The 22,296-nt window shown below is 35.3% G+C and overlaps 1 protein-coding gene across 1 annotated transcript; it reads left to right on the forward strand.

The window, feature by feature from the left end:
- Positions 1 to 860: 860 nt before the first annotated feature.
- nqo1 (NAD(P)H dehydrogenase, quinone 1) lies at positions 861 to 21,782 on the forward strand. Its single transcript, XM_051901492.1, has 7 exons — positions 861 to 1,135; positions 13,574 to 13,725; positions 14,404 to 14,571; positions 16,522 to 16,652; positions 16,738 to 16,851; positions 17,004 to 17,105; positions 21,030 to 21,782. The coding sequence occupies exons 2-7, from the start codon at positions 13,710 to 13,712 to the stop codon at positions 21,336 to 21,338; spliced, it is 840 nt and encodes a 279-aa protein (XP_051757452.1). The 5' UTR covers positions 861 to 1,135; positions 13,574 to 13,709; the 3' UTR covers positions 21,339 to 21,782.
- The last annotated feature ends 514 nt before the right edge of the window (positions 21,783 to 22,296 follow it).

Consider the following 22,296-nt stretch of genomic DNA (forward strand, 5'->3'; position numbering starts at 1 on the left):
TATAGTGGAATAAAAACAACGCCTAGTCTTTTTCACTGCAACTTTATAGAAAGCTAGACAATGTTGTTGAAACTAGCGCTGGACACCTGAGGTAATTTTATGTTACACTGTTTGCTAGCCTAGCATAATAATCTCATCGTTAATACTTCTCACCATTTATTCCAAAGGTATGACCGATTGTTTTCCATATATATATTTTCTTTAAAGTATCCTTGAAAAGGGGGTTTGATTGTGAAACAGTCGTGGGTTTTCGTCTGCCATTTTAAATGCGCGAGCCCTTAAATTCGAATGGATTCTGATTGGCTGTCAGTGTTATCGTTCAACAGCTGGAAAAAAAATAATTCTGAAAGTGATCCCAACGATATTGTTTCTCTATATCGTTATCGTTATAGCTGTGGTGTGGACAGTGCTGTTCTTTTATATTTAGAACGATTTTAGAACTATCGTTATCTTTATAGATATCATTCTTGGTGTGAACGGGCCTTTATGATAGATGGATGAATGCGCTTTTTGGAACTTCAAAAACTCATTCATTCCCATTATAAAGCTGGAAAGAGCCAGGATATTTTTTACAATAACTCTGATTGTGTTTGGCTGAAAGAAGAAAGTCATATACACCTAGGATGGCTTGAGGGTGATTAAATCATGGGATAATTTTCATTCTTGGGTGAACTATCCCTTTAATCTAAACCCTGAAACCAACTCAGTGTTTTTCCATTTACTGAAAAGTAGTTTTGGGTCATATGAGGTTTCTGACTGAAAGTGTTTGGGGCCAAAAAATATATTTGTCTATGTCACAATATGAGAAATTTCCCGACCTGGTAAAAAGGCCACAGCTGGCGTTTGCTGAAGAACTCCCCACTGGCCCTCTAGACAACCCAGCATCCGCAGACCAATCAGCTGCATGGAGACGGCTGCACGCGATCTGCCCTGCGGTTACAGAGAGCTGACGGTGGACAAGCGCAGAACTTTGCCGTCACGCAGTCTATACTAGAGGTGTTTGCATAAATCCAAAGCAAGTGTTAAATCATTGCTTTAGGCACTGGTTACACGTACTTACTCGCGCACCCGATCTACCCTGCAGTTACAGATCTGACGGCACAGAGAGCTTTTGTGCTTTTTGCATAAATGTACAGTAAGTGTTAAAACCTTGTGTTTTAGGCTAATAGTTGCATGTATTTATGTGATGTTTAAGCATGCGTGGTAAAGTGTGCATGGAATCGATATTTATATATTTATATTATAGCCTAATTTACCTATATTATTACCTATTTTACTAATGTTTTAATCATAAAGTTAGCGTTCATAATGCCATAGTTTTACTGTCGGGAGTTTAAAGCTGTAACTTTATGGCTCAAGTAAACAACGTGGTTTGCGCATGCTCACAGTCCAAGCCAGATTCAAATGTCAAACAGCCTACATTTAATTCTCAAATGACTTCTCTTCATTTATTGACAGTTTAAATGCTTATTTCATGTGATTATTATAAACAATTTGTATTGTATGTTCGTTCTGCTTTAATAGAAAACTACCACACCTCAGTGTTTTACGACACTTAACGATAAATCAAACGATAATGTCAGAATCCAGAATCCGTCTTCTCACTGAAGAACGCCATTATTATTATTTTTAGTGTTTTTTTTTTTTGTTTTGTTTTTTGTTTTTTCCTGGAGTATATATCTGAATATACTTAAAAACATTTTTTCTCTTTCTCATTTTAAGTGTAAATAAAAAAAAATAGCAATACATTTGAGATAGAGGGAGACATTTTTAAATATTTTGAAATATCTGAAATAAGATATTTTTGCCATTTGTTGTCCTTGTTTCTTTATTTCAGCCTGTATTCACCCTTTATAAGTCTTATAATCATGCACAGTTTTTCTTCTTCAAGTGAATATACCATGTTTCGATATTTTTAGATGTTTAGGTATTTTACAGGAAAAACATACATACATATATACAGTGCTGCTTGAAAGTTTGTGAACCCCTTGCAGAATCTGTGAAAATGTGAATAATTTTAATAAATGGATCATACAATATGCATGTTATTTTTTATTTAGTACTGTCATGAGTAAGATATTTTACATAAAAAATGGTCCACAAGACAAAAAAGTAGCTGAATTTATAAAAACGACCCGCTCAAAAGTTTGTGAACCCTTGATTCTTAATACTGTGTGTGTTTACCTGTGGCCTGTTGCACAAAGCCGGTTTCAGTTTCTACCCAGGTAAGTTCAAGATTAGTTTGAGCAAACACGGCTACCCTGCTCCGGAGCAGGTTTTATTCTGAGTTAGAGATCACAAACCCAAACTTGACCAATCAGCTGTGAGTAAAGTGGCATGTATCTGATGCAATAAAGCCACTCCCCCTGTATCTCTTGCTCCAAATTAAATCAGTTTATAGTGAAAACATTTTAGAGACAAAATTTCTCAACATTTGCTGTTAATTATTCATTATATTTGTATTAAATAAATTAAAATTATGAATAATTCATGACATATTCATATAATTAGGCCGGTTATATTAATTGACAATATTAAACTTTGCTTTTAAATTAAAATAAATATAATACATGCATAATATATAAAGCTTTTAAACAGATTAAGCTTACATGTATTCTTTTGAGCTCTTTGTGAAACTATATTAATTATTTGGTCTATTTGTTTGATTCACATGCATTGATATAGTCAGATATTTTCTTTTAGCTGCCTTCTCAAACTTTCACTGCATCAGTGTTTATTCCTGCTTTGTAAATGCATTTTATTTCATATTTTTCATAACGATCTCTTAATCTTCGGAAGCGACATGAATTGCGCGGCTCTCTCGCGAGAAGTGAATTAAACTTACATTCTCCTTGTTCCGTGTGATTGGCTGTTTGCCGCACATGTCACACTTTCAGGTGCACGCGCTTTGCAAACTCTGGATTAAACCTGAGTTGACAGAGAAAGTTTATACCGAGCGTTGTGCAATAGTTGAACCTGGGGCCTGTACCATGAAGCCGGATTCACTGGCTAGCCAGGTAAGTTTCAGATTAGTTTGCGGCAATCCTGGGTTTTAGGTACCATGAAAGTGACTTGGCTTGGCTTTAGCAGTGTTAATCACCATAGTAACTTACGCTCCACAGCTAACCTGCTCCGGGGCAGGTTATGTTCTGGATAAGAGATCTCACACCGAAATTGGACCAATCAGATGTGAGCAAAGTGATACTGACACATCCAACGCAATAAAGTCACGCCCCCGGCTTCACTTCCTCCAAATTAAAGGTCACTGTATAGTATAAACTAATATTTAAAGATGAAATTGTTTGGCTTTAATGATAATTAGAATTATTTTATGATTTATATAATTCTTATATGATCTATATTATTATTAATCCATTACACACAAGCAATTTTAGTTTAACAGTTATTATTAAGCAATGAATTTAAATGAATATTAATATATACAGATCATATGTAATATAAATAAGCTGTAAAATCAATAGATAACTCTTTAAAAATGACTACATGTGACCTTACATGTTTGAGTCTCTATTGCTATATATTATCAAGCAACTATATAAACTAACTTCACAAGTTTCACTTGCACTGATAGAGCAAGATCATTTCTTTTATTTTTCCTCTTTCATGGACAAGTATTTTCTTTAGTGTAAATGCATTTAAATTCTTCATTTTCTTCAAAGAGTTTTGAATCACGCTGGCTCTCTCGCGAGAAGTGAATCAGAGTTTCTCTCTATTGCAAGGCATGTGATTGGCTGTTTGCCACTGATGTCACGCATTCGTGTGCACACGCTCCACAAACTCAGGATCAAAGCCTGAGTTGACAGAGAAAGCTGACGATCAGCATCATGGTACCAACATAGCTGGATTGGAGTGGTTTGGTTTTGTCAACTCGAAACTAATCCTATAACCCTGAGTTTGTTCAACTACCATCATGGTACAGGCCCCTGATCTAAACCAGGTTGGATTTATCTGGATTTGTCAACTGCAGACCTACTCTGAAACTCAGTTTGTTCAACTAGCTTCATGCAACAGGCCACTGGATGATCTACGACTGTTTGTTTGTTTTGTGATGTTTGTTCATGAGTCTCTTGTTTGTCCTGAGCAGTTAAACTGCCCAATAATCTTCAGAAAAATCCTCCAGGTCCTGCAGATTCTTCAGTTTTCCAGCACCTTTTCTTTTGAACCATTTACAGCAGTGACTGTATGATTCTGAGATCCATCTTTTCACACTGAGGACAACTGAGGGACTCAAACACAACTATTAAAAAAGGTTCAAACATTCACTGATGCTCCAGAAGAAAACACGATGCATTAAGAGAAAACTTTTGAACAGGATAAAGATGTCCAAATTTTTCTTATTTTGTTTAAATATCTTTTTTTCATTTAGTACTGCCCTTCGGAAGCAACAGAAGACACTTAAACATTTGCCAGAAGACAAATTAAGTACAATATTACTTGATCTTCAAATTCAAAAAGTTTTCACCCCCCGACTCTTAATGCATCGTGTTTCCTTCTGGAGCATCAGTGAATGTTTGAACCTTTTTTAATAGTTGTGTTTGAGTCCCTCAGTTGTCCTCAGTGTGAAAAGATGGATCTCAGAATCATACAGTCACTGCTGTAAAGGGTTCAAATATGCAAAAGATGCTGGAAAACCAAAGAATCTGCAGGCACTTGAGGATTTTTCTGAAGAACAGAGCTCATTTTCACTGCTCAGGACAAACAAGGGATTCATGAACAACCATCACACAACAAAAAAACAGTCGTAGATCATCCAGGTAACCACACACGGTGTTAAGAATCAAGGGTTCACAAACTTTTGAACGGGGTCATATTTATAAATTCACCTATTTTTTTGTCTTGTGGACTTTATGTAAACATTGTTTATGTAAAATATCTTATTCATATATATATGATTAGTGATTGGAACACCTGAATTCAATGATTTGGAGGGGTGTCCCAATACTTTTGGCAATATATATATATATATATATATATATATATATATATATATATATATATATATATATATATTTATATACAGGGCTGGAAATGGCTGAGATTCGCCGGGAGGACTCTATATGGGAAGTTTTTTTTTTTTTTTTCAATGACTTTTCAGATGTATTTAAATATATTATATAATTATATAATATGCTAGCATTAAACAGGCCTATTTCATGTTTCCTCCAAACAATATTTTCTTAATTATCAAGCAGACACATGAAAGGTCAATGAACAACATTTATCAACTGTGTGTGGCACAAACATGTTCATTCAACAGAATCTCTGCTTGGAGAAAATTACCTGTTTGAATTTTGGCCAAATTAAAGATACAGTTTCTATGAAGTTGCATATGTGGTGCATACTGAATTGAACAGGTCACAAACATTTTAAATACATTTGTCCTCAGGTTAAAGAAAACTGAATGTTTTGGATGGTTACCTCTTAGTTTACTATACTTTGAAAATCAACCATTAAACACATTTAAAGGGGAATCCAGTTTTAACGGAAAAGGAAGCTGATGTACGTTCTAAAAAGCAAAATAATTTGGATAATGTATCTAGAAAATATAATAATATTCACTTATCCCTTTTCTTAAACAATGGTTAAAAGGCTTGAAATGTGATGTTTATCATTTTATAAAAACTTTTTGTTTTGAGGATGTTACCATAGACATAGTTTTGCCCATAGACATAGATATGCCCATTAGGAAAAACCTGGCTGTATTTCAAGAATAAACATGTTCAGTAGGCTATAAGAACATTTTATGTTACATATATCTATGTCTATGGGCAAAACTATGTCTATGGTAACATCCTCAAAACAAAAAGTTTTTATAAAATGATAAACATCACATTCAAGCCTTTTAACCATTGTTTAAGAAAAGGGATAAGTGAATATTATTATATTTTCTAGATACATTATCCAAATTATTTTGCTTTTTAGAACGCACATCAGCTTCCTTTTCCGTTAAAACTGGATTCCCCTTTAAATGTGTTTAATGGTTGATTTTCAAAGTATAGTAAACTAAGAGGTAACCATCCAAAACATTCAGTTTTCTATTTTAATATAGCCTACTTTAAAACATAATTTATTTCTGTGATGCAAAGCTGAATTTTCAGCAGTAATTACTGCAGTCTTCAGTGTCGCACAGAGATGTGCACTCGAGTTAGTGACTCGGACTCGAGTCGCACTCGAGTCACATTTTAAGACTTCAGACTTGACTCGGACTCGAACTGAAATGACTTCAGACTTGAATCGACTCGGCACAAAAGACTCGTGAATATTTTAAAAACGACTCAAGTCTTTTACCCTTAACTACTTATATAATAAATAAAGAATTTTTGTTGTATTTGAATGGTTTTATAATATCATATATATTTCCCTGTTTGTTGTGGTAGATCGGACTCTTGTCATAGAATTTGATTGCGTATGTCCGTGTATTGCGCATAAACTCAGAAATGTCATAAGAGTCCCATGAAACATGACGGGAGCCACTGTGCTATGTTTTTTCGTTTGGGTTTATTAACATGTCAAATCGGCTAGATGCTCAGAATGTGGGAAATTAAAGACACCGGAACGACAACATCAAATTTTATGAGACATCGCATCCACAAAGGTTAGTCACATTAACTCACACAGCTAGCTATTATACTGTGGTGTAGCTGCGTGGCTCATTTGGATTGTCAGCCTGTTAAAATATGAACAACAACAACAAAAATCTAGCCTTGTAGGTCCCTTAATTGTACCGACGATTTAGTCCCTTGGGGTCAGATTGACCCCAAACTTTTACAGAGTGATTGCATAAGGAAATATAAATTTTTTATATGATAAACTATATATCAGTTTTTTTTTATTTACTTCTCATCTATGCATTTATGCTGTGTTTTTGTGGATATATATATATTTTTTTTTTACCTATTTACTGCACAATTACTTAACCATGTCATAAATTGGCTTATGAAAAATTTATTTTTAATGAAAAAATCACTTTAATGATGAACTTAATTAAATCTAAATTGTATTTGGACATTGCTCTATGTGTTAGGGATAGAATACTACCATCTACAGGTTTGTGGAAAAACTTTAGGATTTATAGTTAAAGAAAGAAAGTGCAATGACCACATATATCCAATAGAGGTCAATAGGGACTCAATAGGGACTGTGTGTTTGTGTTTATGTGTGTGTGTGTGTGTGTGTGTGTGTGTGTGTGTATGAGATAAAACGTTTGTTCGACTTTGTGTTTATGGTCAAGGACCAGACCTTTATTTACATGTAAAAAATTTTTAGATTTAGGCCAGTTTTGTTGATTTTATTTGCCAGTTTCTATAAAAATGCTCTCTGTTGCAGTCACACACATGTGTGTGTGTGTGTGTGTGTGTTTGTGTGTGTGTATGAGATAGAAAGTTCGTTCCACTTTGTGTTTATGATCTAGGACCAGACCTTTATTTACATGTAAAATTTTTCAGATTTAGGCCAGTTTTGTTGATTTTATTTGCCACAGGGTATCCGCGGGGCATTAAAAAGCATTAAAAGTCATTAAATGGATTTTGCGAAAATTAAGGCCTTAAATGGCATTAAAAAGCATTAAATTTTATTTCTACAGGCATTCATTTTTTTTTTAGATAGTTTTGAAGAAAAATAATACTACCAGTTTATTTTGAATAAAGCCTAAATAATTAGTAACTTTGATTTGTTGTCGCAAAATATGTACATTGGTGTGATACACACACGGAACCAGTTTGGTAATTGCCTCCGGCCGGTGCAAAATTGCCGTAACGCCGGTTTGGACAGTGGCGGGCTGGGGCCTGTAGACAGAAGGCTGCATCAGTGTTGCCAACTTAGCGACTTTTCAGGCCCCTTTTGCGATTTTTTTTCTAAGAAAGCGCTTTGTGACGAATATAGCGACTTGTTAACCTGATATAGCTTCCGAGACCCCCTGGTAGCCTACTACCACACGAGCGCGAGATCTTGCTTTCCTGCCGCAGGCGCACCACCTGGTTCAGCAGCGCATTCAGTTGAGGATGTGTGCTCTGTCAGAGAACAAATAAAATAGATACTATTGCTTCTAACCTTTGTGATCATTTTACGTGTACATATAGCCAAAATCACAGCAAATGTCTTTATCTTATGTGTATGGTGATTTTGTCAGACAACGTCTCGATCATAAATCAGGATTTTAGTGCTGGTGTAACATGTCAGGGCTCGACACTAACGCTTGTCAATTAGTCCGGGATAAGTGGATTTTTTTGAAGGGGCAAGTGAAAGAGAATTTTACTTTCCCGGCCGGGCAAGGACCTGATTAAAACGTCAATACCAAAAAAACAAAAACAAAACAATAACTTGGGAATCACCAAAACGCAAGAATGACTGATTTTACTACATTTAGTGTAAGTGGCAATCGATAGTGGATAATAATAGTCTGTATAATGTACTGACGATAACTAGGTTGTGCTGTTGAGGCTCGCGCACCATCTCGAGGAGAAATGTAAACATGGAGCGAAGCGCACACAAAAAGAAACTCGGTTAAACATACTGCGGTAAATATTAAAAATGTGGAGTTTTTATAACTTGATACTGGTAAGCAAAATCACACGACCAAGAATGCTGTTTTCCTAAATAGGCTACCATCACAATTAAAAACATGACACTGATTTCATACAACAGTTCAATTAACAAGTAGTTAATATTAAGTCACTTCACATTTTAGAAGGAACATTGACTGTTTTTGTTCTATTTTAGTAGCAAAAATAGTTTCAAACAAAGATCACAGCAGTACCATAGCGCAACACTCAGCCTTGTTTTCATTACTGAATGATTCAGAGTTTTGAACGAATCGGTCGAGTCAAAGACTAAATGACCCATTCATAAACAACTGCCTCATTCTTGAATGAATCAGCCATTGGAATGAATCGTTTGAATGAATGACTCAATGACTCACTCATTAAGTTACTTGCTGCCACCTACTGGTGGTTTAGTTTAATTTTTAAAAGTATCATTTTCCCCCCAACATTTCTCATTTGTATTTTCAAAAAATATTTAACACAATCCCATAACATTATTTAATGCAGTTGTTATCTATCACAAATATGCAGATTTACATAATTATGTCAAAGCTGCAATATTCTGAAAGGATATTTCTTCAGAACAAATTTATATTTACACAAAAAAAAAAAAAAAAAAAAAAAATCCGGACAAGCAACTGTTTTACTCGTACAAGTGAATGACCGATTTACGCAGTCACCATTTCATATTGTCTGACAAGAAAAGCAGAAAAATATATAGATGAAACAAATTTATTGGGAATTTGGCTGTATTAAAATATATTATGTGAGCAAAAGGGTAGCAGCAGAGAAGCAAACAAATGTTGGGCTGACACTTGGCAGAATGCGAATACAACAACATGATGAATATTCTAATTGCCGTATGTCGTCATCTATCGACATATAGCGACATATATATATATGGCATTAAAAATTAAAAAATTGGCATTAAAAAGCATTAAATTAGATTTGACGAAACCTGTAGAAACCCTGTGCCAATTTCTACAGAAATGACCTCTGTTGCAGTCACACACGTGTGTGTGTGTGTGTGTTTGTGTTTATGTGTGTATGTGTGTGTGTGTGTGTGTGTGTGTATGAGATAGAAAGTTCGTTCGACTTTGTGTTTATGGTCAAGGACCAGACCTTTATTTACATATAAAATTTTTCAGATTTAGGCCAGTTTTGTTGATTTTATTTGCCAATTTCTACAGAAATGACCTCTGTTGCAGTCACACACGTGTGTTTGTGTTTGTGTCTGTGTATGTGTGTGTGTGTATGAGATAGAAAGTTCGTTCGACTTTGTGTTTATGGTCAAGGGCCAGACCTTTATTTACATATAATTTTTTTCAGATTTTGGCCAGTTTTGTTGATTTTATTTGCCAATTTCTACAGAAATGACCTCTGTTGCAGTCACACACGTGTGTTTGTGCATGTGTTTGTGTTTATGTGTGCGTAAGTGTGTGTGTGTGTGTGTATGAGATAGAAAGTTCGTTCGACTTTGTGTTTATGGTCAAGGACCAGACCTTTATTTACCTATAACATTTTTCAGATTTAGGCCAGTTTTGTTGATTTTATTTGCCAATTTCTATAAAAATGTCCTCTGTTGCAGTCACACACATGTGTGTGTTTGTGTGTGTGTGTGTGTGTGTGTATGTGTGTGTATGAGATAGAAAGTTCGTTCCACTTTGTGTTTATGGTCAAGGACCAGACCTTTATTTAAATGTAGAACATTTCAGATTTATTCTGTATTTTTTTTTTTTTATTATTATTATATTTTTTGACAAATTTTTAATTTTCCCATTCATTTTTAATGTGGGGTCAATCTGACCCCAAGGGACTAAATCGGTGATTTTTTTTTTTTTTTTTTTTTTTTTTTACACACCTTTAGAACAACCAAATCAAGCCCAGATTTTTTTTGTGCGTGTTTAGATAGATTATTTAGGAAAAGTTACAGAGTCTCATGCCCCTGAGATGAAGGGAACCCTTTTTAAAAACGAAGGAAACTGTCAGCGGGGTCAGCTGGACCCCAAGGACCGATTAAGGGTTAAATCTAGCACTACGTTTTATCAGCCTTTTTGTATTATATGCAGCTTTTCTCTTTCTTAATGTGTGTCCATAAGAGAGACATAGAAAGAGATGTTAATCCATTTATTACTTAAAGCTCATATTTTAACGTATCGCAATCAGCATGTGTAGAGTTTTCAGTTGACATTATTAAACATTGCGAGGTTTGATATTTTCTGATAATGACTGTCGTCATCGTAAATAACAACAAAACTGTATAACAAACTGTGACTCACTGGCGCCATCTTGCGTCCACTTAGCGACTGTATTGAAAATGACTACTCGTGTTGCCAGGACGATTGTTTTGTACGTTGTAATGGATTATAAAGTAACAAGCTGGATTTACATTATCCCTTACATCATAGAACCTTAGTTTAAAACAAAACAGATGATAGAAAGATCATATTATTTTATATAATACAACTAGGATAAAAAATAGGATTTGGTATGAGAATTTTTTTTTTTTTTTTAATGACTCGTGACAAAAGACTCCAGACTTGACTCGGACTCCAAATAAAAGACTCGTGAACATCTCTGGTGTCACGTGATCCTTCAGAAATCATTCTAATATGATGATTTGATACTCAGTTATTATCAATGTTGAAAACAGTTGTGTTGCTTAATATTTTTTGGAACCTGTGATACTTTTTTCAGGATTCATTGATGAATAAAAGGTTAAAAAAGAACAGCATTTATTCAAAATATAAATCTTTTCTAACAATATAAATCTTTACTATCACTTTTTGTCAATTTAACACATCCGTGCTGAATAAAAGTATTAATTTCTTTCAAAAAAAAAAAGAAAGAAAAAAAAATTACTGACCCCAAACTTTTGAACTGTAGTGTATATTGTTACAAAAGATTTCTATTTTAAATAAATGCTGATATTTTTTTTAACTTTTTATTCATCAAAGAATCCTGAAAAAGTATCAGGTTATAAAATAATATTAAGCGGCACAACTGTTTCCAACACTGATAATAAATCAGCATATTAGAATGATTTCTGAAGGATCATGTGACACTGAAGACTGGATGAATGATGCTGACAATTCAGCTTTGCATCACAGAAATGAATTATATTTTAAAGTATAATAAAATAGAAAACCATAATTTTAAATTGTAATAATATTTCACAATATTATTGTTTTTTCTGTATTTATTGTGAAATAAATGCAGCCTTAATGAGCATAAGAGACTTCGTTCAAAAACATTAAAACTTTGTTGTATCTGAAAATTGTGTTTAAGGGATAAAAGGTTAAAATGATGTCTAAACGGAAGTGTTAATCGAAACTAACCGAGATGTATGTTTTTATTTTAACTAGAAGTGTTAAAGGGAACTAACGTGAAGGTCTTAAGTTCAAGTGATTAAAATGTGTCAAAATTCGTAGAATGTGATGCAGACTACAAAAGGTGTTGTTTAGCAGGTTGCACCTGAACTTTGTTTCTTATACTTTGTATGAAACAGTGCAGTATTAGGGGCTGTACTCCAGTTTACAAATAAGGAAATGTTTATGTTGGGAAAAGGATGTGATCTTTGGAGACTATCTATTGAAAACATCGTAACAGAAGGTTGCCACACCTCTTTATGTTCTGTTTTTTATTCTGTATCTTGTTATTAAACCGAAACCATTGTATTTGGTGATTCGTAATCCTCTCTATAACAAGTCTCAGAGTGAATTACTTTTATCAATACCTGCAATTAAATTACTTCCATCGAGCTTCAAGAGCACCACTGAGCTGCTGCGGACTCCACCTTGAAATCTCTAATTGTCGTGCAAAGCTCTCAATCCAATTAATCGGAAAGTAAGGCCAAATCTTTTGATGCAGAAAAGGATTGTAGAGATGTGTGTTTGAAAAGTTAGTGATTGAGGGGGATAATAAATACAACAATATATATGTCTTTGTCTTGTTTTTCCTGTAAAATATCTAAATATATTAATACCTATATATATTTGCATTGCTGTTGAGCCTCTTGCCTTTTCACATAACCAAAAGTGTCTATGCTTGTCTGTTGTGTGGCTCTTGCATTGACCGCTGTGTAAAGCAAATATAAAATGAGTTCTCTCAGGAAATGGAAGTCAGTGAAGAGATTTAACTGAAAGTCTAAAGTTGCTCTTCTTTCCTTGGTATAAAGGTGTAAACCGGTAGCCAAAGAGATAGTCATGACAATGAGGCTCTGGCTCTTGTGACACTTATTGTTCCCCTCTGTGGGATTGGTTTCAAATGCATTTATTTACACTTGAGGGTCAATTACAGAGTCACTCTGGGTCTCTGGCGTCTGTCCTGCTCCACCTGATCTTCAACTCATTGCACTCAAAGGACAACAATCCCCTTGACAAACCAGTTTGGTGTTTTTGTATTACATCTAATTCTGTGCCTTATTTTCACTCCTTCCAGGAATATACTCGACGGTTCCTAATGGAACTTTCTTGCTTCTATTCTCAGCTGAAACTCATTGTGCATGATGGTTCTTCTCAGCAATTTAAATATCAATATATCAAATGCAGAGACACTAAAAGCTGAAATGTTATGCCTCAGATTCTTGAGCCAAGTGGACTTCAACATTGCATGATTATTATATGTAGCCCTGCCCTGCAAATTAAGGCTTTATAAAAAATATAAAAGTCCATGTGTGGAAGTTTCTCTCTTTGATAAAATGCGATAGGCTTCACCTTATTTTATTTTTTTTTCTATTGCATGATTATTGTAGGGAGTTTGTTTGTCCAGCAGAAACAGAAACTGTTCAAAAGCATTACAACTGTACAAAGACTTATATTTATATAGTTTATTTAACACTACAAAGTATTTAATTTAGTCATATTTCACACTGAGCAGCAAGTAAGAATACAATAAAAGTAGGTGCATGACACCCTGAAGCACCAGTGCTGCATTCCATTAACACATGTTTAACTAGATTGTTACCAAGATGTCTGTTTATTTGATCAATCAGTCATCCCACCCACTTACAGGTTATACAATAACAGAGACTGAAACCTGAGACGGAATCAGACACCGCCTCGCACGCGAGCGCTGGCACACAAGGGTTATAAGAGCAGCTCATTCGAAAGCCAAAGACTTTTCTTCATTCATCCTGGTGCAGATTGCATGCGACGAGAAATGGGTGAGAAATCTGTACTCTTATATATGTGTTATTCCATTTTATGCATGGTATTCATCTGTTAAAGGGATATAGTTCACACAAAAATGAAAATTCGGTAATTTTCTCAAAACAAACCTGCATGATTTTCTTCTATGCGAAAGAAGACTTTTTGATGGACTTTTTTTATGTTGGTAACCAAACAGTTTTTGTGACCATTTTTTTGGGTCAATTCTTAAAATATGTTTCACAAAAGAAAGAAAGTCACGGGTTTGGAGAGAGAGAATTTTCAGCAAAGTAACTAGGTCAGTGATAATCTCAAATACAAGGCAAATCCCAAGTAATTAGAAGAAGAAAAAAAAAAATCAAAGGAAAGTCTCCACTTGGCATTTCCCCCTCAAGTTTTCAACATTCTTTGGCTATGTATGGAATGAAATATTAGTATCTATATTGGGCACTAAGCTAAATACTATATGACCTAAAATCAATTTAAAAATAGTATGTGAAGCCTATGCATTTGCCAGAATATTTTGTGTAATCTGGCTGGTCAGTGAAAACCAGAAGTTGATAAGGGAATGGGAAATGAATTACTGTTTGTTTACTTTTGTGGAAAAGCTATTGTCTGCCATTCTGTGGGTAAATGATCTGAAATCAAACACCGATGAACTCTTTCTCTCTTCTCTTGTGCATTGATGTGAACAGCACAGAAGACGGCACTGATTGTTTATGCCCACCAGAGTCCCGCCTCATTCAACGCTGCTGCACGGGATGTCGCCGTTGAGGCTTTGACAAAGCAAGGCTATAAAGTCCTAGTGTCGGATCTCTATGCTATGAACTTCAAAGCCTCAGCTACTGCAGATGATATTAAGGGTAGGAATTTGCTGTCATGTAACATCCTCAAATATCTTAGAACTGTGCACTTGTACTTCATGTGCGAATGTAAGGAAACTATAAGCTGCGTTTACTGTATATTAAAATTAGGGCTGTCGATTTAACCCGTTAATTAATTAATTATGGGAAAAAACATATTAACGCATTCAAAGGATAATTCACTCACCCCCATGTCATCCAAGATGTTCATGTCTTTCTACAGTTGAAAAGAAATTAAGGTTTTTGAGGAAAACATTCCAGGATTTTTCTCCATATAGTGGACTTCACTGGGGTTAAACGGGTTGAAGGTCCAAATGTCAGTTTCAGCGCAGCTTCAAAGAGCTCTACATGATCCCAGACGAGGAATAAGGGTCGCGAAATGATCGGTCATTTTCTAAAAGAAAATAAAAATTTATATACTTTTTAACCACAAATGCTCGTCTTGCACTGCTCTGCGATCCGCCAAAAAGGTCACGTGTGCGGAAGTACCACAGTAGGGCGAAAAACTCTCCTCCAACCTCAGAATCATTCGATATCATTGTTTTACCTTTTATTGTAAAGGGTGTTTGCACGTTCACTTTGTAGACACTAAATCTGTACTTTTGTGACCTTTGTAACGTGATTACATAATGCGTGGTGCATCGCAGAGCAGTGCAAAATGAGCATTTGTGGTTAAAAAGTATATCATTTTGATTTTTTTAAGAAAATGACTGATGGTTTCTCTAGATAAGACCCTTATTCCTCGTCTGGGATCATGTAGAGCTCTTTGAAGCTGCCTGTCCCGGACCTACTAAATCTGTACTTTTGTGACCTTTGTAACGTGATTACATAATGCGTGGTGCATCGCAGAGCAGTGCAAAATGAGCATTTGTGGTTAAAAAGTATATCATTTTAATTTTTTTAAGAAAATGACTGATGGTTTCTCTAGATAAGACCCTTATTCCTCGTCTGGGATCATGTAGAGCTCTTTGAAGCTGCCTGTCCCGGACCTACGTAGTTCATCTTACATTTCATAAAGTTGATTGGTGACGAACATGAAGCAGAGCAAAAACTCACTTCGTTGTATGCCTCTAAAATTCAAGATATTTGGGGCAAAAATGCCCCTGTATGAGGTTTTTGTCTCATATTTATAGCATATGTTATATTTAAGCAATGTCACATGAGCAACGAGTGCAATATTGCACAAATGCTGTTTTTTTTCCAAATAGCACGAGTGCAAATGTGATATTGATTTTAAACAACAGTTCAATAAATAAGAAGTTAATATTGTGTTATATTTTAGACACAATATTGTCTGCTTTTGCTCAATTTTGTCAACGAAAATCTTAACGGCGGTGTTTCTTTTCAGAATAAATCTGCGTTTTGAGCAAATCAGTTGGGTAAACCAATGATTCAATAATCCATTCATAAAGAGAGCCATTTACATAATTCGAGAACGAATCAGCCGTTTGAATGAATCAAATAAATGAATGACTTACTCATTTAGACATTTACCGCCGCCTACTGGCAGTTTTAGTTTCTTATTTAGAGTATCATTTCATTAAAAAAAGGATTTCATATTTCCTCATGGCCGTTGAAGCCTAAAAAGTTCATGTGTAATAAATTCTATGTTGAATCAAATAAAATAATTTTTCTAAAGCTACTTTTTGTAATGTCCATTTGATGCTTTTGTCATTTAACACAATAATGACTTTATCTTTTGGGTGTAATTTCTTAGTCAAATTTAATGTGTGATTAATTAGATTAAATAATCACCACATTGTGTAATTAATTAGATTTAAAATTTTAAACGCTTGACAGCCCTAATTAAACCCCAACTATGTTATAGGTGCTTAAATAATGCATTGCAGAAAACGTAAAGGATAATCCACTGCTTCCAGCCAACTAGAATCGAGTATTCAGACAGTCCATGGTATATAAAGCACCATTATTTTACTGTAACTATTACAGGTGATCTGAAGAACCCTGAGCACTTTGTGTACAATGATGAGATGATGACTGCATGGCAGGACGGGCGATTAAGTGATGACATTGCAGAAGAACAGCACAAGGTGGAGCAGGCGGAGCTGATTATCTTTCAGGTAATAGTGCTGCCAGCTTCTGATGTCAAATTATACATTTCACCTTGATCTCAAAAAAATAATATAATTTGGAATGTATTTACAGTTCCCTCTCTACTGGTTTAGTATACCTGCCATCATGAAGGGCTGGGTAGACCGAGTCTTAATTCAAGGATTCGCCTTCACCATGCAGAAGATGTATGATAATGGCGTTTTTAAGGTCTGAATCTTTAGTATTTAATAGTATTAGATAGTATTTCAAAAAGGCTTGTTTTTGTGCACTCAACATTGTTGATTCCAAGGAAAGACTGTGTTTTTGTGATTCTAATGGTGATCATATTTAGTTAAAATGTCATCCAACATTTACACCAGGATAAGAAGGCCATGCTTTCATTCACCACCGGTGGAACAGAGTCCATGTATCAGGCCGATGGCGTCCATGGTGATATCAATGTTCTCCTTTGGCCTTTACAGGTGAGATAAAAATGTTGAAGGAGTCTGTATCATGATGAGAAAGCACTTTTTTGTTTGGTCTTTCAGTTCAGTGTACTAATTTCACAGCTTAAAAACACCCCTCCCAAACAGACCATTTAATCAAAAATTAAGCTGCAAAAACGACTCTTTGTGCAAATTTGTCAGAAAGATGAATGCGGCCGCTTTGGTCGCCAACCATCCTGTATAAAATGGAATCATCCTGGATCAGAGTTACATTGTGTATTAAATCCATATGGAATGCGGTATGTCACGTGTTTTAGACTTTCACACCCAGAGAACTTGATAATTACGGAGTGTCTATTTACAGTAACTCTGCCCACCATTGTCTGATTGATCCAGACAAAGTTACAAAAGAACAGGATCAGTGGTGTGGACAAAAAGGCAGGTGGTGTAAGCGTTTGTTCTTTATCCAAACTCATTCTTCTTTCTTTTTCATATCAGCTTGAAGAGGCATTTATTTAAAAAAAAAAAAAAAATCGAAAAGTGTAAATAAGCTGCCTAACAGTTATTTAATAGTGGGAATAAAGTGTTTAATGGTTAATAGGCATGTAATTGAAATTGAATGCAGTGTTTATCGGATGGGCTGGAACATCGACCGGTATGTGTGCAGCTCGTGTTACCATGCTCAAAAACATCTCCCTTCCCAGACCTTCGAGGACAGCTTTACTGATCAGCAGGTTCAGTATGGTTAGGGTTAGGGTAGGTGTAGGGGCAACAATAAAGCAGCATCAATTTATCTTTTAACAAATATAATCAATCAAATACACTGAGTAAGTTATTATTGCAAACTGTTTTATAATGTACTACAATACACTGAGTGTCAAATAGTATCTGCCAATATTTGCACAAAGTATAAATAGCGTCTAACTACTATTTACACTTAATGCTATTTGCTCTTGCAAATAACCTCTGGCTATAGATGTTATCCAGGCAACTGATAGCCGATCTTATAAAAAAATATTTACAGGAACATAAATATTTTTGTGGCATCTGTGATCTGGTGCTACGCTTTTCCGTTTTTTCCAGGAATATAAATAAGAATGGGAGCCAATTTGTTTAGCAGTTTTATGTGGAGAGGATGTTCTTTATAATGAAAAACAACTGGTGTGACTCTAGGTACAGATGCTCTGTCAAACTCACTAAAAGCTTTGTATTTTAATTTTTATTCTATTATATTTTTTATAATAAAAAAAGATATCTTTTGATTTTAATCTTAAAATTATAATAAAAAAAAAAAAACACTTAAAGGTGCAATATGTAAGAGTTTTGCAGTAAAATATCCAAAAACCACTAGTCCAGTGTTACATATTTTGTTCACTTGAGTACTTACAATATCCCAAATGTTTCCAACTATTTGTAAATCGTGAGAAAATTGCAATTTTAACCAAGGCTCCGGGACACGTGAGGAGTCGCCTGTCAATGGCGTCATACCCACTTTACCCTCGGTCTGCCTCGGTTTCCGGTTTTATTTTGTAGAAACCATGGAAACACCAAAGACGCTTTAATATATTACACTTTTTAATAGACAAGGGAACAACTGTTTTGATATATTTATAGACAGAAAACTAATTATTGTTTTATAGCTCAACATGTTTGGTCTTATTGTTTAAATCTAATTTTCTTGATTTTTTGCGAGTACCATGCTTTACCATGCCTCAGAGAAAAACACTATTTTGTCAAGTAGCTAACATAGCATAATCAGATGCAGCTTTATTTTTAGTAACAGTAATACAGCATTTTCTCCATACAATCCGTTTTAAAATGCCATTTATCAACACAAGCCATCCAGTGTTTAATATGATATTCTAAAATTGATCTAGCTTACTGCAGTGTCTCACAGCAGCCGCCGAGTAATGTTATAACATCATTTTCAACACTCTCAAATGTATCTAATATGATAAACAGAGCTGTGTTACCTCATACTCATGACCGGAAAAGCGGAAGCGGCGCCGGCGACTGTGTCATAATAAAAGTTCCTCTGCTCGTGAGGCGTGTGTTGTGCAATCGCTCCGGCAGCCTCGTTCAGCTCCCACAACACTCGGTCCTGCACTGCTTCATACTACAGTAACGTTAATAATCGCATCCATGAACATGATTTCTTCCCGAGTCCTATCCCTATTCTTTTGCACCGTCCATTGAGGTGAAGACCTCATGTCCCAAGATTCCGCGCTCAAACTTGGCGTCATCAAGCTACGCCTTTGTTTTGAATAGGCCTCTAGCAACCTCTAGCGGACATAAATCCTACATACTGCACCTTTAAACCCCCGGTTTCACAGACAAGGCTTAAGCTAGTCCTAGACTAAAATGCATGTTTGAGCTGTTTTAACTGAAAGTAACTTGTACTGACATATCTTAAAATATTGTTTTGTCTCAAGATGCACACCAGTAATGTTTTTTTCTAGTGAACGTTTATAAAAGCTACTTAAATGCCCTAACTGAACTAAGGCTTAAACCTGGCTTAGGCTAAGCCCTGTCTGTGAAACGGGGCCAAAAGGAGACACAGATTAAAGGCACACTGTGTAGATTTTCGCCACTAGAGGTCACATATTCAGAACAAAAGCGTAGCTTGATAACACAGAGATGGAATTAATTTTAAAACCTATTGTATGACAGAGAAAATGCTGTATTACTATTACTAAAAATAAAGCTGCATCTGATTATGCTATGTTAGCTACTTGACAAAATAGTGTTGTCTCTGAGGCATGGTGAAAACATGGTACTCGCAAATAATCAAGAAAACTTTAAACAATAAGACTTACCGTGTTGAGCTGTATAACAATTAGTTTTCTGTCGATGAATGTATCCAAACAGTTGTTCCCTCATCTAATAAAACACATAATATATTAAAGCGTCTTTGTTGTTTCCATGGTTTCTACAAAATAAAACCGGAAATTGAGGGTAACGCAGATATGACGTCACTGATAGGCGAAGCACGGACACGGTCCGTGTCCTGGTTAAAATTTCTCTGGATTTAAACATTCTTGGAAACATTTGGGATAATGTACTGTAACTACACAAGTCAACAAAATATATAACACTGTTCTAGTGGTTTTTGGATATTTTAATCCAAAAATCGTACATATTGTGCCGTTAACTAATAATTGCATTAATTATACGCACAGGATTATATGCACACGCCTATTTCACAGCACATGCATACGCATATGAATTTGTTATTAAACTTGTTCCAATGTTTATGAATTTGGAGTATTCTAATGTTCCTGAGGTTAGTAATTTGCATAAAACACACCCAGACCATGTCCATATAAGGGCTTTCGGCAAAACCTGCCCTTTAAGGCCCTCATATAGGAAATCGAAAAACGAACTGGTTTGACATCATTTTGAACAAAATCAGACCAAAATGAAGATTATTTCGGGAGCTCGAAACTGCTTGCCAAAGCAAACTTTCTGGAAAAGTTCACTCCGGCTAGTAAACACCTTCGAACTATTATTGGTCCTTGGTGATGATGTAATAGGTGGGTGTGGCTCTGAGGCTCCGCCTTTTTTGAGGTGTAAATTAATTTCTTCTGTTCAGTCCATCGAGGTCAAATGTGAAACATTAACATACTGGAGAGATGCTTTATAGTAGAAATCAAAGTTTTAATTCTAATTGAAAGTGACACTGTCACTGTTTTTTCATGTTAAATCCTGTAAAGCTGCTGCTTTAAAGCAATCTATTGTATGAAGAGCTGAGCTGATGCAAACATATCCAGATCACTATGATCAGATGCTTTCTGAACTGCTGTTTTCTCACCGCTGTCATTTTTGTTTATTTTGCTATTGAGAGGAAAGCGCTCAGCACATTTACATATTCATCGGGCCTTTTTTTTAAAACATTGTATTCTACATTTCAGCTGGTATAAGTTCTTAATCAAACAGTGTATGTGCTTTTCTTTCACACAGAATGGATTTCTACGTTTCTGCGGGTTTCAGGTCCTCGCCCCTCAGATCTTCTGGTGTCCGGTACACGCACCACCAGTTGCGAGGAATGCAATGTTAGATTCATGGCGGGAAAGGCTGCGTGGTGTGTTCGCCGAAAAGCCTCTGTCCTTTGCTCCGACCGAATACTTCGACATGAGCTTCCAAGGAGGATTCCGTCTTCGGCCGGAGGTGAAAGAGAAGTGTGCTTCTCTCACTCATGGCATCACCACTGCACATCATTTAGGCAAACCACTGCCTCCAGACAACCAGACCAAAGCTAAAGAAAGCTGAAGGATCCAGCAAAACAAAGCTAGTTACTGACACGTCTCATTCAAATAATCGTTAATCAGAATGAGGGAGTGAAATGTACTTGAGATTCGTCTAATTATAATATCAGCCTGTCATTTATGCCTTATATAACTAACATTACCAGCAACTGTGACTATCGAAACAATAAAAATTATTTTACTGATATCTCTTGGTAAAATCTTGGTGTCTTAATGAAGAAATAAATATAGATCTTTTAATTATACTTTTTTTTTTTTTTTTTTTCAATATAATATTGTAATTCTTATTAGAAAGTAGTTATTAAAATCTGGGCATTTTAATGAGTTGACATCCATTGTGTTATGATATACTAATGTTATTTTACTCATGCTTATAAGCTGCATTTTCAGATTTTGGTTACAAATACAAAAAATAAATAACTGTATCTGAATAAATATCTGAAACTACTATTTTGTTTTGGATGTTTTTTTCCCCCTTGTTCACAGAATCTCGATCTCAAGATGTTTGATTTATTCTTTGTATATTGTATTTTTTTGGAAGTAATTGGTGTAACATGTTGGGTAAATAAACATTCAGGCGAGAGTCAGCTATATAAATGAAGGTCAATTTTAAACCTAAAAGTTGAACTGTGTTTATAACAATGGTTCATCTTTTTTTGATGTCTTTGTGTTTCATTATTGTTTAAAATAACTTGAGATAATATTTCGCACCTCACAAAAGAGATTTTCAAATCACTGTCAATAAATCCCCTATTGAGTCAGCTTGTTTATTAGCTGGTTTCGTCTTGGTTAATACCGGTGTAAATGTTCAACAGATGTATGTGTATGTTTCACAGAAACTGACTTCTAACAATAAATAAACTGTGAGAAACATTTACTGACAATTTGCCCCGGTGTGGCGACAAATCACGTCTCCCTACGTGCTCACGCACACTGACAGCGCAGCGTCGCGACGTGAACAG

Source organism: Ctenopharyngodon idella, chromosome 7 (assembly GCF_019924925.1).
Source record: "Ctenopharyngodon idella isolate HZGC_01 chromosome 7, HZGC01, whole genome shotgun sequence".
In the NCBI taxonomy this organism is placed as follows: domain Eukaryota; kingdom Metazoa; phylum Chordata; class Actinopteri; order Cypriniformes; family Xenocyprididae; genus Ctenopharyngodon; species Ctenopharyngodon idella.